The sequence below is a fragment of the Microcaecilia unicolor genome, chromosome 2 (assembly GCF_901765095.1).
Source record: "Microcaecilia unicolor chromosome 2, aMicUni1.1, whole genome shotgun sequence".
In the NCBI taxonomy this organism is placed as follows: Eukaryota; Metazoa; Chordata; class Amphibia; order Gymnophiona; family Siphonopidae; genus Microcaecilia; species Microcaecilia unicolor.
The window spans coordinates 404,327,456-404,343,857 of record NC_044032.1 but is presented as its reverse complement, the minus strand read 5'-3'; the positions used below and the strand labels follow the sequence as shown (position 1 = coordinate 404,343,857).

Here is a 16,402-nt window from a genome sequence, read left to right as displayed (position 1 = left end):
AGACTTATACGGTCTGTGCCAGAGCCGGTGTGGGACGTGGGGATAGTGCTGGGCAGACTTATACGGTCTTTGCCAGAGCTGGTGGTGGGAGGCGGGACTAGTGCTGGGCAGACTTATACGGTCTGTGCCGGGGCTGGTGGTTGGGCGGCGGGGATAGTGCTGGGCAGACTTATATAGTCTGTGCCAGAGCCGGTGGTGGGAGGCGGGGATAGTGCTGGGCAGACTTATACGGTTTGTGCCCTGAAGAGGACAGGTACAAATCAAAGCAGGGTACACACAAAAAGTAACACATATGAGTTTATCTTGTTGGGCAGACTGGATGGACCGTGCAGGTCTTTTTCTGCCGTCATCTACTATGTTACTATGTATTGGACATAACTTAATACATTTCTTGATTAGCTTTCGAAGGTTGCCCTTCTTCGTCGGAAAAAAGGGCAACCTTCGAAAGCTAATCAAGAAATGTATTATGTCCAATAAAAAGGTATCATCTTATTTTCTTTTCCATGTTTTATTTTGTTTTATTTCTATTGATTACCAATAAGAGCCTAAAAACATTTATGCTTGCTAAGCTCTCTCTCCCATTTTCTTTCCATGGAACATGCAAGTAAAACAGCAGATCAAAACCTGCTGGACACAAATGAACAAAGCAACATCATATACTTTTAATTAGTAAAACATGAAATGCAACAAATGTACACATTTTGCTCTTTTAAAATCTAATTTCTCATTTAATTCTCTTCGGCACAGAACCCAATAAATTATATAAATCATAGGTCAATGTGTTTCATTCAAGAATATAAGAAAACAGTTATGACAAATCAGATAACTTATTTTTAACCTGTTTTCTATGAAAGTATAGTTTTGCTGTTAAATGAAAGGTGATGTCCAGTTTAGGGAAAAAAAATACCCCCAAGATATACTGTTATAAGTATTTAAGAAATGGCTCTACATTTTTAGCATAATGTATGAGAGCTTTCCTTGCTTTTCTTCATTGAAAGACGGGATGCAGCCATTTGAGGTGTGAAGGCACTAACACTGTACACTTCCAAGTCGTCTTAAGAATTGCGATACATAACAAGTTAAACAGGTGGGGAACACAGTCATTTCTGACACCATGAGCTGAAAATCCCAGGTGACATAGTAGAAACAATGATTCCATCCAACAGATATTAACCCAAAAACCTACTTAATTACAAGTTTGTTCAGGAAAAACACAAATAATTAAAATACATGACAAAACACGCATAGCATTGGTAAAACGGCAACGAACTAAGGTAGTAACATTGCCACCTCGTGCTCTTAAACTGAAAGACTTAGGCATCCAAAGAGGCTTCTGGACAAGGTTAACTTTCACTTTTAAACTGAAGGTTTCTTGGAAGTATGGCATCGAATCAGGAAGGTTAGTAGCAGCCTCTTAAATCAGGTTACTCATATATTACATAATAAAATTAGAAGCCAGTATGGGCTAGTGTTCTCTTCAACAGCAGAAAAAAATGACAATGCCTCAAATTTCCTATTTGGGAGGGCAGGAACAGCCTTTAACAGTTAGTCCTCTTCCAATTCTTCTTTTTCATCATCTTCATCACCCTGGTCTCCAGATTCTACATCATCGTCACCCTGGTCTCCGGATTCTAGATCATCTTCATCTTCAACCTTCAAAGCAAAATGCATAAGCAATGTTACTTGTATTATTACTACTACCACTGCACTAAAGAATTATTTTTAATAATCTTGGAGTCAAACTGATAAGAAAGCTGTCTCCTGTCAATATTGAAAACACAACAGTATTATCCACCCTGTACCAATAAACATTCTACTGCTTTATGACTATTATTTTGATTTTATTTGTTACTGGTTCTTCCATAAATGTTTTTGTGCAATTGACATCTGCTACATTCTGGTTCACTCCAGTGTGTTGGTTGCATTTGGACTCGTGTGTGGTATCCTCTTCTCGGTTCTTTGCTGCACAAATCATTTTTAAGCTGCTTCCCTGAATTACTGTGAGCAGCTCTGATTAGAGCAGTCTCACAACTTGGGTCTCATACAGATGCTACTGGTTCTTGAACTAAGGAGGGTAACTAATTTATATAAACAGCTAGCATGGACTAATCAGACCTAGTGAGTATGAAGTAACTTGGCATCTGTTACTTCCCAAGTTTCTGGAGAATTATAGGAAGAAGTGTCCAATTCCTAACCAGACCACTTTTAAATAAAGGACATCTATCCCTGCTTCTTGTAGGTACTGTTGAAATACAACAAAGCAGCATGATTTCTTCTTTGGTGACCCAGTCCTCCAAAAATTAGAGGAAAGGTTTGCATATGGCCTTGTATACCTTTTCATTTATTGTTCTATATAGGTACATATAGTCTCAAATAAAACCTCTAAAAAAAACCACACCAAACTGCATGATAGCTAAACCACAGAATTCTATCTTACAGGTTCTCCTAGTTCCTTAAGCTTGTTTTTCAGTGCTGTTAGCTTCTGATCTTGGTCAGCCAGAAGAATAAGGAGGTCATCCTGCTCCTTTTTCGAATCTGCTAACATCTGCTCTAGTTTTTTGTTTTCATTCTGGGAGATAGCAGCGGTGCTGTTGGAGGAATCCACTTGTTGCTTGAGTGCTGATTTTTCCTCAGACAAGGTTTTCACTTCATCCTGCCAATAGACATAGAACAGAGTTACAAAGACTAAGGGCCAGATGCACTAAACAATCGTTTGAGCCCTTCCCTTACTGATTTCCCTTAGCGAATCGGTAAGGAACGGGCATGCATTAAGGAAAGGGAATGCAAATGAGCTGCTCGTTGTAGCTCACTTGCATTCTCTATTCCATCGTTAAACAGTCGGCCAATCGGCCGGTCGAGAATGCACAGAGCAGCCAAGCATTACGCGCCAAATACGCCTCCCTGTGCCGCCCGCTCAGCCCCTCCGATGTGGCTCGATCCGGAGGACAGTGCAGTTGAGGATGCCCATTCAAAAATAACGTCCATTTTGGCCGTCATTCCCCCCTGCAATAATAAAAACGTCTTTTTTGGCAGTGCTTCACTCAGCTGAGAGAAGCTGAGTGACTTTTTTTTTTTTTTTTAACTGTTCACAATTCTACGGTGGAGTATTTTTTTTATGCCATTTGGCTTTTTTCTCTCCATCTCAACTCTGTTGTTTGTTAGTGACAGTGAGTTTGCCTATGATAGTATCTGCTGTAGAACACTTCCTGTCCTCCTTCCTTCTTTTTCTTATTTGTGCTTTTTCTTTTCTTGCACTGTATGAGTTTGTCTATAAGTTACATGTATGCCAGCAAGCTGAGAAGGGAATTCTGGTTTTTGTGTGTATGATAATTTGCCCTGCTTCCACTGTGGATTGTGTATTTTTGTTAAAGATGGCCTGCCATAAACCAATGAAACTTAACATGCAAAATTATCAGTGCTGCCGTATTCAACTTTAAAATGCTTACAAGGCACTGAAAACACTCACACAAGTAGGTGAATTGTCCCCAATACTGTCATCTAGTCCCTAAATTAGTCCCCCACTTTTTACGGCACAGAAAAAATGTGACATGTGATGTGCAGAACTATGTCCACTACCACTGAAGTCACTTAGTGTATGTCGCTGTTCCAGCAATGCAAATTTAAGTTTGCCTTCATCCTGCACTCTATGTGGAGATGACAGCCTAGGCTGAAGGCTAACACCTGGCAACCTAACCCATACCTTCTGTACAGATACAGTGATGTTAATTAATAAATAAATAAATAAAAAGTTCCCCCTTCCTGATTTCCCCATTACTCCATATATGTCACACTGAATGGTTTCTGATCTTTAAACAAAAGGCAGTATTAGACAAAGGGAACCTGAGTAAACACATGACAGTTTTTTTAAATACTATTTAATTTATTTAAGGAACAAAGTAGGGAAGTGTAAAAACTCCATTACTTTTACTCTGTAGCATGTTTTATCTGATGTGGACTACATGAGAGAGGAATGCTGAATAATGCTGGACCTTTACAGCAGAACTGAAATATCAGCTGATCTATCCAGTTGATCCTACGGTAGTATTCTGACCCTTCTCCATCTCCTCATTTCCCTACATGTTAACTATTTTAGGCAGGGACCAACCTTTAAGCTGTTTGTCTCTTTCAACGATGCCACCAATCTTTCTTCCAACTCAGCAACTTTGGAAGCTGCAACAGCGGTGCTATCTCCTGAGGCAAGGGCTGAAGCTGCAGTCTAGCAAAATTGAACAGAAACACATTTCTTGGCATCAACATTTCAAAGGTTGGAGCACTTAAAAATTTAGGGTGTTGTGAACGATTAATATAGAATATAGCTTTTCAGAAGTAATAGGTCAGCTGTCAAACAGAAAACAATGTCTAAGCGGCTCACAATACTAAAGTACGTAAGCAAGTGAGAAAGCTAATGGTTAAGAATAAAATGGAATAGAACTGGGAGGGGTGGAAAAGGAACTCCATTATCAAAAAACACTTAGGTACTTAACTTTGAAAAGCACATTACAAGAAAACTGAAAAACAGAATTGCCAAAACATTCACGACATAGTAATTCCTTTAATGTCACTTGCTCCTGTCTCAAGCTCGTAATATATCACACGTCAAAGTGCTTTCTTCTTCATTGCCCCCTCCCTCTAGAATTCATTGCCAGACTATGTACATACCAAGTTTTTTTAATACTAAATTTTAGGGGGGAGTGGAAGAGTGGCCTAGTGGTTAGGGTGGTGGACTTTGGTCCTGGGGAACTGAGGAACTGAGTTTGATTCCCACTTCAGGCTCCTTGTGACTCTGGGCAAGTCACTTAACCATCCATTGCCCCAGATACAAATAAGTACCTGTATACAATATGCAAGCCGCATTGAGCCTGCCATGAGTGGGAAAGTGCGGGGTACAAATGTAACAAAAAAAAACTTTTTTTTTTACACACCAAGGTCTACAGCAAAGTGTGAATGCAATGACCCAACTTCCTTCCTTTTTGACCATGTGCTTACTTTGCTGTATGCTGACCAGTCTGTTATTTATCTTTTACAGGTTTATGTTTTGCCTATGCGTCATCTATTTTGCGTTGCTTTGTTTGTTCGTTGCTTTGATGTATCCTTTATTGAAAGTGGTTCAGAAAACATTTCAAATGAAAAAAAAACAAAAACAAAAGAAATCGTTAAATATACAGATATTTATCAGAATACACAAAGTGCTGGAAAAGAAACTTATTTCTCCCTGGGCTGTGCCCTGGCCTAGCTGCGTACAGAGCAGCTGAGGATTATAAGCCGTTGCCACAGGCTCCTCTGGGGACTGCAGCACTGAATCAGCAACTTAGGCTGTAGAGAAAGGAGGAAGCCACTACTGCTGCAATGGCAGCATCCAAAATGGGTACAAAGAAAAGTACTACTACTACTACTATTTAGCATTTCTACAGCGCTACAAGGCGTACGCAGCGCTGCACAAACATAGAAGACAGTCCCTGCTCAAAGAGCTTACAATCTAATAGACAAAAAAAAAATAAAGTAAGCAAATCAAATCAATTAATGTGAACGGGAAGGAAGAGAGGAGGGTAGGTGGAGGTGAGTGGTTACAAGTGGTTACGAGTCAAAAGCAATGTTAAAGAGGTGGGCTTTCAGTCTAGATTTAAAGGTGGCCAAGGATGGGGCAAGACGTAGGGGCTCAGGAAGTTTATTCCAGGCGTAGGGTGCAGCGAGGCAGAAGGCGCGAAGTCTGGAGTTGGCAGTAGTGGAGAAGGGAACAGATAAGAAGGATTTATCCATGGAGCGGAGTGCACGGGAAAGGGTGTAGGGAAGGACGAGTGTGGAGAGATACTGGGGAGCAGCAGAGTGAGTACATTTATAGGTTAGTAGAAGAAGTTTGAACAGGATGTGAAAACGGATAGGGAGCCAGTGAAGGGTCTTGAGGAGAGGGGTAGTATGAGTAAAGCGACCCTGGCGGAAGACGAGACGGGCAGCAGAGTTTTGAACCGACTGGAGGGGGGAGAGGTGACTAAGTGGGAGGCCAGCAAGAAGCAGATTGCAGTAGTCTAAACGAGAGGTGACAAGGGTGTGGATGAGGGTTTTGGTAGAGTGCTCGGAAAGAAAGGGGCGGATTTTACGGATGTTGTAAAGAAAGAACGACATGTCTTGGCAATCTGCTGGATATGAGCAGAGAAGGAGAGAGAAGAGTCAAAGATGACCCCAAGGTTTCGAGCTGAGGAGACAGGGAGAATGAGAGAGCCATCAACAGAAATAGAAAACGGGGGGAGCGGGGAGGTGGGTTTGGGGGGGGAAATGAGAAGCTCGGTTTTGGTCATATTTAATTTCAGGTGGCGTTGAGACATCCAGACAGCAATGTCAGACAAGCACTCCTCCTGAAAGGAACTAAGATCCTGGAGCACAGCGCTCAGACAAAAAGGCTCCAGATGATCATGCCACATTTAATGCTTTTCTGTCAATTTATCTCTTGCTCTATATTTGCACAGTAGCAAGGCTCCTCTGTTGGGAACACGGTACTCCATAACTGAAGGAACAATTTTCACAAGTACCCACACTGATGGGAAATCCTGTACTCATGGTGCTTTATTTATATTATTTACTGCATTTGTACCCCACATTTTCCCACCTGGAGTAGGTTTAATGTGGCTTACAGATTATATTAGGAAAAACAGGTTACATGGTAAGAGTTCAATGTGGCTTACAGATTATATTAGGAAAAACAGGTTACATGGTAAAGAGTAGTGTGAAGTGATGAGATTTATGGGGAAGAGATGGTATTGGGTTTTGTGGAATGATGGAAAAAGTTCTGATTAGGCCGAGATCATGATTATGGAGTGTTGATCAATTGTCTGCTAGATTTCTGTTATGTCCCCAGAGGTCAGAATATCAGCTTTGGCTTTGGTCTGATTCTGAGTCCACTTTTTAGAGGCAGTGGATTTTGTAGCACAATAATACAACACACAAGGATGGCTTGCCAAAAGGTAATTTATCTAGAAAAAGGTTTACAGAACTTAAGAAAGAAAGATAATACAGCAGTGCTTCTGTGTGTCTCACAGTCTGCCTGATGTCCGATTTTGTGTATGCACCAGTTTGCCTGGAGTAAAAGTACCTCAGACATTTGCACTTGCTTTTAACATGGGTAGGTCTTCCCTTAAAAAAGAACATGCAGAGATTTGAAAATGTAACCTGTATGTTACTTCCTTTCTTCCACCTAAATACGCCCCTGGACACCCTCTCTCCTTTTCTTTGTAAGAACACACACATTTACTCAGGTAAGGGGTGGGCAATTTCAGGTAGTCAGTTTACCTAGGCACAAAGGAATTCACCCAAATAAATGGCAGCTGAAAATGACCTTTTAAACTGGTACAAGAAAGGAAAAAATTAAGCGGCTTTTAATAGAAAGTAGCAGTCCAAAGAAATGAGGATGCCTTCCAAACTCATAGCCCCGTGCACAAACACATACAACCATGCACGCTTAAACTGTATATCTGACACATCTGAGAGAAGGTGGAAAGAATACATTACATTGTCTCTCCCCGACGGGCAACAAGCCACCAAAAACAAATGGACAAGCATAGCACACTCTTAGCTCTCATTGGGAATTTCAATATACAAAGATCTGCTATGGATACGAGCCCAACACTACAAGTGTTTCTTGCTTCTTTCAGGTGCAATTTTGAGACAACCTGCTTTGAAGTGAAGGCCATGGGCAATTTTTGCTCCAAGTTTTAAAGAGAACGTGTGTGTATTTCCCTATGAAACTAGCGGCAGCTACTTGTCTGCAGATATCTGCACTTCTTTTTGTGCATGCAGAGCAGCACTGAGGCATGGACAAACTAGGCATGTGCCTAGGGTCCACAGGTTGGTGGGAAGGGTCTTTCAGATGTGTTTTACCTGGTCCTAACCAGGCCCTCTGTAGGAAATAGATATCAGTTACAGCTGCAGCATCAGCTTATAAAGGACAAATGGAGGTATCACCTGGGACTGTGCACTGGCATCCTTGCCCCCAGAATCATTATACCAATATATGAGAAGAGGTGCTGTTATTAGCCACCGCCATGCATTAAGCCCCTTCCCTTTAAGTGTTTATAAGGCCCCAATGGCCTACTGCAGTATCCAACCCCCACACTCAAAAACACTAAGCATCTTTAACACAGGAAACCAATGAGCAGCTGAAGGGGTACTGTGAGTTTTACAGGCTGAAAAGATGCATACTGCGGTTTGAAAGATAAAAGGCAGATAGTGCTTGCTGGGGTCATTTCTAAATCCCCACAACAATGCAGCATAATTACCTATAGAGACTAATGTACTGGAGTAAAGTATTTATACTACGGCAGGAATTCAATCTGCTTCTTGCCTGGGGCCCAAAGAATGCAGAGTGGGTAAATTTTATAATGAAATTTAATGCTTGTAGACTTTTGCAGTCACCTTTATCTATACTGAGGCAGGGCAATTTTCAGACTGCCAATATATGCACTCATGTAAACGGCTTTCAAAACTGCTGTCTTATAAACATTTATGATGCTTATTTGACAGGTTTGCTTTCCCAAAAACTGCTCTACTCCTAAGATTTCTGCTAATGCAACAAAAAATATTATGTATCAACAATGCACAAAAGGGTTAGAGAGAGGATGGATGGTAAGGAATGCATTATATATGAAAATCATTGGATGAGATGGTATGCACCAGTGATGAATGAGCTAATACATGTGCACCTGTTTTATAACGTGTGCTTATAGATGCAGAAGAATAATCCTACAAAAGGTAGGCAAAATGAAGATAAAATGACTAAGAAAAGAATGCAGTTTAACGCATCTTATATCTTACAACTGTTTCAATTTTGTGTAGCAGCTCCTGTCTCTCAGTTTGCAGTCCATTGATCTCTAGTGACTGTGCCTGTATTTGAGACCTCAGTGCTTCTAGTTCCTGAGGAAGAGAAGAGAGTCAAAATCATTCTTCATAACTTATAATGACAGTGTGTCAGAAAGTATGAACAAAAGTAACAGTCCCGTCTACATATAGAACACTAAAAAGAAGCAAATACACACTAACTGATAGTTTTGGAATGATCCGAGACAACACAGTTCTTAGATTTGTTTAAAGTCAGCAGTACTGTGAAGGTGATGTGTTGAGGATCTGAGGGAATGGAGGAAAATGGATGGTGGTGGTGGTGATTTAGTGCTGAAGGGGGGCAGTCGAGAACAGAACTTTACATCTCTATCTTTCTTTTTGATTATGGAGATACATGAGACCGGGGGGGGGGGGGGGGGGGGGGGGGAGGAATACATCTTACAGTCTCCTTTTGATCAAAGGGAAAATGCTCCAGTCAAGATTACAGAAAAGGGAGCTATGTGATTAATCTGTATTCCTATGTAAGAGATAGTCTCTCCACACAATTTTTTTTTTTAGATAGAAGCTCTAAATAACCCAATTTTAAGGAGAGCTACAGCACATCTGCACTAAAATTATTTTTTTGTTTTTTAAGGAGTTTATATTATATGTATACAATTTAGGTGATATGAGAACTAGTTTGTCTTTTTGTAGTATCTTTGGTCTTGTTTCCTTTCATCAGAAAACATAGGTGAGAAAAATCTGCTATTCTGATCAAATTATATTGCATTCAGGCTTACTATATATAATCACTGACGTAACTATAAAAACAATTCCATCCAATTATACCAAAATCTAAGACAAAAATCTCAAAACATAAAACATTTATATTTGGCTGCAGAGCTATGTTGCTGTACTTTAAATTCCCACCCCACTCATAGCAAATACAAGCAAACTAAACACAACATCAAAAAAGCCCTTGCCTTGTACAACTCCATGGCATTCTCAGAGCTTCCATCTGCAGGCACACCTTCCGGAGGAGACCGTTCTGTTCTTACTTCTGGTTGAGCAGACTTCTAACCAGTACAAAGGCAAAAGAGTGCTAAAATAAATTATCCAACCAGATGGTCCAGTAGTGTTAAACAGTGCTCAGAGCTGTCTGCTATTATTACACAAAAGGCATAAGTGTTGCCAATTAGAAAAATAAGAGAGTCACAGTATTTTTTGTAGTATATTTGGGTTATAAAAACAAGTTAGGACAAATAAATGGAGGACGCTCTCATTAATCAGTCAAGTAAACTTGGGGATCACCACCTCTTGTATAAGAATCGCTCTTCCTGCTGGGACCCCGCCTGCTACTTTCAAGTGGCCTGGGCCAGCTACTGTCAGACAGCAAGCAGGGCTCAACAGCATATCTCATTCTCAATTTTCACTTCACTCTCTCTAGAACTTTCTGCGACTTCCCTTCATTTTCATGTTTGAATTTAAAAGCTGATGTTTCTTAATAGTCACTCTTAAAGAGTCTAGGACCACTATGTTCTCTGTGTCTCAGGATAATGCAGACCCACTTGATAGTGTTTCTCCACAGGCTGCCTGTCCGCACGTGTTCCCCTAGATTGATTGGCTGAACTCTAAACAATCACATGCTCAGGTCATCTTCCCACTCTGCCAATGTCATCGGCCCTTCAGTTCTTCTTTTTCCACGCTGTGTGATGGATGTTCACTCCTCACAGAAAGGAAAAGCGCTGACCCTTCAGCTTTAAAACTTCCTTTCACAAATGGAAACATTAAGTGCTGACCCAAAGGGCCTCTTGAAGGTACCAGCAGGTAGTTCAGACAGAACTATGCTTACTATGCATAACCCCATAAGTACATAAGTATTGCCATACTGGGAAAGACCAAAGGTCCATCAAGCCCAAAGTGCTGACCCAAAGGGCCTCTTGGAGGTACCAGCAAGTAGTTCAGACAGAACTATGCTTACTATGCATAACCCCATAAGGACATAAGCACATAAGTATTGCCATGCTGGGAAAGACCAAAGGTCCATCAAGCCCAGCATCCTGTTTCCAACAGTGGCCAATCCAGGTCACAAATACCTGGCAAGATCCCAAGAAAGTACAAAACATTTTATACTGCTTATCCCAGAAATAGTGGATTTTCCCCAAGTCCATTTAATAATGGTCTATGGACTTTTCCTTTAGGAAGCCATCCAAACCTTTTTTAAACTCTGCTAAGCTAACCGCCTTTACCACATTCTCTGGCAACGAATTCCAGAGTTTAATTACACGTTGAGTGAAGAAATATTTTCTCCAATTCGTTTTAAATTTACTACATTGAAGCTTCATCGAATGCCCCCTAATCCTAGTATTTTTGGAAAGCGTAAACAGACGCTTCACTTCTACCCGTTCAACTCCGCTCATTATTTTATAGACCTCTATCACATCTCCCCCTCAGCTGCCTTTTCTCCAAGCTGAAGAGCCCTAGCCTCTTTAGCTTTTCCTCATAGGGAAGTCGTCCCATCCCCTTTATCATTTGTGTCACCCTTCTCTGCACCTTTTCTAATTTCACTATATCTTTTTTGAGACGCAGCAACCAGAATTGAACACAATATTCGAGGTGCGGTCGCACCATGGAGCGATACAAAGGCATTATAACATCTCTATTTTTGTTTTCCATTTCCTTTCCTAATAATACCTAACATTCTATTTGCTTTCTTAGCCGCAGCAGCACACTGAGCAGAAGGTTTCAACGTATCATCAATGACGACACCTAGATTCCTTTCTTGGTCTGTGACTCCTAACTTGGAACCTTGCATGACGTAGCTATAATTCAGGTTCCTCTTTCCCACATGCATCACTTTGCACTTGCTCACATTAAACGTCATCTTCCATTTAGACACCCAGTCTCCCACTCTCGTAAGGTCCTCTTGTAATTTTTCACAATCTTCCCACGATTTAACGACTTTGAATAACTTTGTGTCATCAGCAAATTTAATTACCTCACTAGTTACTCCCATCTCTAGGTCATTTATAAATATGTTAAAAAGCAGCGGTCCCAGCACAGACCCCTTCTCCATTGAGAATAATGACTCTCTGTTTTCTTCCTTATAACCAGTTTTTAATCCACAATAGAACACTACCTCCTATCCCATGCTTCTCAAAGTCAAACCATCTAGGGAGATTAAGTTCCCCTTTTCCTCTTCATCTTCTTCCTTCGATGGATGCATTTTCATATCCCACTGGTATGCGTTTAATTAAAGCTACTGCGAAGCTCATCACCACTATGAGAAAAATATTTAAAACTAGTAAAAAAGGCCCGTTTCTGACAGAAATGAAACGGGCGCTAGCAAGGTTTTCCTCAGAGTGTGTATGTTTGAGAGACAGTGTGTGTGTCAGAGAGAGAATGAGAGAGAGATGGAGTGTTTATGTGTTTGTGTGAGAGAGAGCGTATGAGAGACAGTGTCTGTGTGTGTGAGAGACAGAGTGTCTGTGTGTGTGAGTGTGTGTGACAGAGAGATAGAGTGTGATAGACAGTGTGTCAGAGAGAGTGTATGTGAGAGAGTGAGTGTGTGCCCTCCTGTAGGTCCCCCCCCCTCGCAGGGCCCCCCTCCCCCCCCCCATCTTCCCTGCCCCCCCCCCCCCCGCCATCCATCCATGTCCAGCGACCATCCTCTCCCCCTGCAGCCATCCTCCCCTCCCCCTGCCCCCCCTCCAGCCACCCATGTCCAGTGACCCTCCCCTCCCCCCCGCGCGCATCAAACCCCCTCGCCACCCGCAGCTGCCACTGGTAACGCTGTCTGGCTGCTGCTGCTTCTCCTGTTGAGCAACAGCGGCCGCTACAAAAAGAAAAAAAAGCCATAAATGTTTTTAAACATCAAGCACGGCACCGCAGACAGCCATCAGGCATTGGCTGTCGGCTCTGAAGCCACTCCTCCTCTCACGTCGCTGCGCTCCTCCGGAGTCTTACTCCAGGGACAGTGACGTGCGAGAGGAGGAGCGGCTGCAGAGCCGACAGCCAATGCCTGATGGCTGTCTGCGGTGAAGTGCTTGATGTTTAAAAACATTTATGGCTTTTTTTTCTTTTTGTAGCGGCTGCTGTTGCTCAACAGAAGCAGCAGCGGCTGGACAGTGTTACCAGTGGCAGCTGCGGGTGGCGAGGGGGTTGATTTGCTTGGGGGGGGGGGTGTTTGATGTGCCGGGGGGGGGGGGCCTTGGGTGATGCGCCGAGGGGCTGTTTGAGCGGCGCACTCACAGCTGATTCCCAGGCAGGGGGAGGAGTAGGGAAACACTTGGGAATCAGCTGTGAGTGACGTCAGCCTGGCTACGAAGCCTAGCTCAGCAACTCCAGGAGCCACGGACACAGTCACTCACTCATTAGAACGTTGGTGGTGAGAATTATTATATAGGATGTATGTTCCTTTTTCTGATATTAGTATTTGGTTTAATTCATCCATTAAATTAAGTAATTCTACTTTAAACTGGCCACTGTGGCAGGAAAAAGGTATATGGTCATTATCTCACATTACTATATGTAATGATGTGACTTCTGCTGAATCTGCTTGTCTACAATGTAATTTTACACTTGATGCCGATTATTGGCTTTCCCTCTCTAATGTCTATCAAAATTTGTTGCAAACCACGGGTGGTCAGTCAGCTGCTGCTAATCTTACTACCTTTAGCTAATGGGTAATAGGAAAGAGTCGAGAATATACAAATGTATACATCACTCTTTCACAAACCCCTGTCTTGAGCTCCAACATAGACGGGAGTTGGAATTGTTCTGTCACGATGAAACTGATTGGCTAACCTTTTGGTCTAAATCCAATAGACCCACTTTCTCTGCTGGTATAACACAATCATCATTTTTTGTTCTTCATAGAGCTTATTGGACTCCTTTCAAAGTGTCTAAACTAACCAGATCAACATCTCCTCAAAACTGTTGGTCTTGTTCTGCTGTTGGTCCCCTGAAGCATCTACTCTTTGAATGTTTCCATGTGTCCACCTACTGGAAATTAATATGGAAAAGAATATGTTCAATAATTCCCTTCTCCTCGCCTGTTGGTTTGACATATGATGTGATAATACTTTGTTCTTCAACCCCTAAACTTACACTTGAGGATCAATATCAAAAACTTTTTGATGTAATGATGGCTCTAGCCACTCATCTTATAGTATTTCATTGGAAAAATAATTTGCATTTAAACTTTTGTGAATGGTGGAGTCATCTTTGTACTATTAGAAACGATGAAGAATCTGCAGCTTTTAAATTTCATCAAGTGCCTACTTTTAAGAAGCATTGGGCTCCTTTTGATCATTACATCAAAACATCAGCATCTCCTAGAGATTAGATTGTTATATTTATGCTTAAATTGTCACATTTATCTATATGTAATACATTTGGTTTTGTTGTTGTTTGTTATATTGGTTTAAATTTTCTTGAAAACTCAATAAAAATGATTTTAAAAAAAGTTGCCCTTCAATCTTTATTCTCATAATCATCCACCACCCCTTCTTGGACTTGTTTACCAGGTTGCTAAAAATACTACTTCCAACCAATGCAACTTTCACCTAGAGAGTCACCAAGTGTGTCTGCATTATACTGAGACACGGAGAAAGCATAGTTACTTAGCTATAGCAGGTGTTCTCCATGGTCCTCAGGATAAGGGCAGACACACTTTCCTGCCCTTCATCCCCCACATCACCATTTTTCTTCATCACACCTTGGACTACAATCAATTTCCACTCGACTGGGCTTGATGATAATTTTTACTTCATCCTTTTACATCTTGACGGCTATATATGGAACTGAAGAGCCGCTGACGTAGGCAGAGCGGGAAGACGACCTAAGCACTTGACTGGCTGAACTCTAATCAATCTAGGGGAGCATGTCCAAGTTTGTCTGCATTATCCTGAGGACCACGGAGAACACCTGCTACAGGTAAGCAACTATGCTTTTCTTTGTTGGTTACTACCCAGTTCACCCACAATGTCATAACTTCTCATTCTTGCTATTTGGCCAATAGGAATTCTCCATCCATAACTTAAAAGGTATGGTGAAGCAATGAAATAGAAAACAATATAAGAAGTGTACTGACAACTTAAGTGAACCCTCAAATTAAATTCTGAAATACTTTCCTATCAGTTATAAGGAAGGTGGGAACTACAGAAATGAAGACTACTTGGTCCTAGGGGAAAAATCACTCTACATTTCTCCCAAGCATGACCAAAACTGATCACACATTTTTCATTGCTGATTTACAGCTCTAGCCACAACCAAATTATAATTTGTGGCACTTGAAAGTATATTTAAAACCAAGACATAAACAGGACTGAAAATAATACAATAAAGTTTAACATATTAGCAAAATTATCCTTCACGCTTTCTTTCCAACCCAGTGGAATGTTGGAAACAAATGTACAAAAAAGATTCCATCCACCTGTCTGGGGACTAATTATCTTTCCAAAACCTGATTGGAACAGGGCCAAATATGGCATGGGAGAAGAATAAAGGAAGAGACATCTTATTCTTAATTGGGACAGATCAGACTGGGAGACCCAAGAAATAAAGTCCTCAAAAAATGGTCCAATGCATTTCCATGGGAGAAGTAAGGGAAATAGCTGCAAAACAGAAACACTGCTCCATTGAACCTGCCCCTCCTGGTCACAGACACTCAGAGCCAACATAGATATGCACAATTTTTTTTAAAAAGAATCCCGCATCTGCAACCGCCTTGAACCTCCAGTTGTGATTAGCGTGGTATACAAGTTTTAGATTAGATGCTCTACTCCTCGCGCTGATTCTTAATGATTTAGATGTGCATTGCATTTTATTTGTTGTAAATTCAACTGTTACACGTGGAAGGCAATTCGAACACCTGACAACGAACATATTCTACAAAGGAAAGTATGTGCCTACTTTCTTTTATAACATACAAGCACGATCGAGTATATATACGTATATGCACAGGTGCAAGCACTACACCAGCCATAGAGCTGGAGAGTGAACCTAAGTGTCACTGATGTGCATCTAACACAGAATTCTATAAGTTACACATGTAAATATGCGCTACACAGATATATGCATCTATGTGCTATTATGAAAATACATGCGTATCTAGCATGTAACGTGCACATATATGTGCACATACACATGTATATGCTAGTACTGTGAACACTTACACATGTAACTGGAAAGTAAATGGTCATGTGTACTTTACAGAATCACCGCTGGTAACTGAACCCTCTCTTAATGGTTGCTATTAACACCTGGTAGCTGAATAGCAGTTGGCTAATGGTGGATATATGTGCCGCCACTTAGTGTTAAAGCTCAGCAATAGCTGTTGCCTTTGTACAGAGGCAACCTGTAGTTAAACTATAAAATCTATGCTTTGAAATCTGTTGACAGTGGTATCTAATTGTTAGATTATCACATTTCATTTTATTATTTTTTCCAACCCAATGGCATATTTGGGAACTGTACCATTCAAACTGTCTCCTCCCATTTAGGTCACAGACACACACAGGGACTAGAAAGAACTTCGTAAGATATTTTGCATGCTTTCCCTACTTGTTAAGTTACAGAATATGAAAATATAATA

At 41.2% G+C, this 16,402-nt stretch overlaps 1 protein-coding gene across 4 annotated transcripts in view; it reads right to left on the bottom strand.

Moving 5' to 3' along the window:
* Window positions 1-704: 704 nt before the first annotated feature.
* The window catches only part of USO1 (USO1 vesicle transport factor), a 193,036-nt gene continuing 177,338 nt past the window's right edge, over window positions 705-16,402 (bottom strand). For all 4 annotated transcript variants that reach the window (XM_030190659.1, XM_030190661.1, XM_030190660.1 and 1 more), the window contains 5 exons: window positions 9,789-9,881; window positions 8,803-8,901; window positions 4,106-4,216; window positions 2,438-2,653; window positions 705-1,653 (listed from right to left, as the gene is read on the bottom strand). In XM_030190659.1, the coding sequence (XP_030046519.1) occupies window positions 1,546-1,653; window positions 2,438-2,653; window positions 4,106-4,216; window positions 8,803-8,901; window positions 9,789-9,881 (627 nt within the window). In that variant the 3' untranslated portion in view covers window positions 705-1,545. The remainder of the gene's footprint in view (window positions 1,654-2,437; window positions 2,654-4,105; window positions 4,217-8,802; window positions 8,902-9,788; window positions 9,882-16,402) is intronic.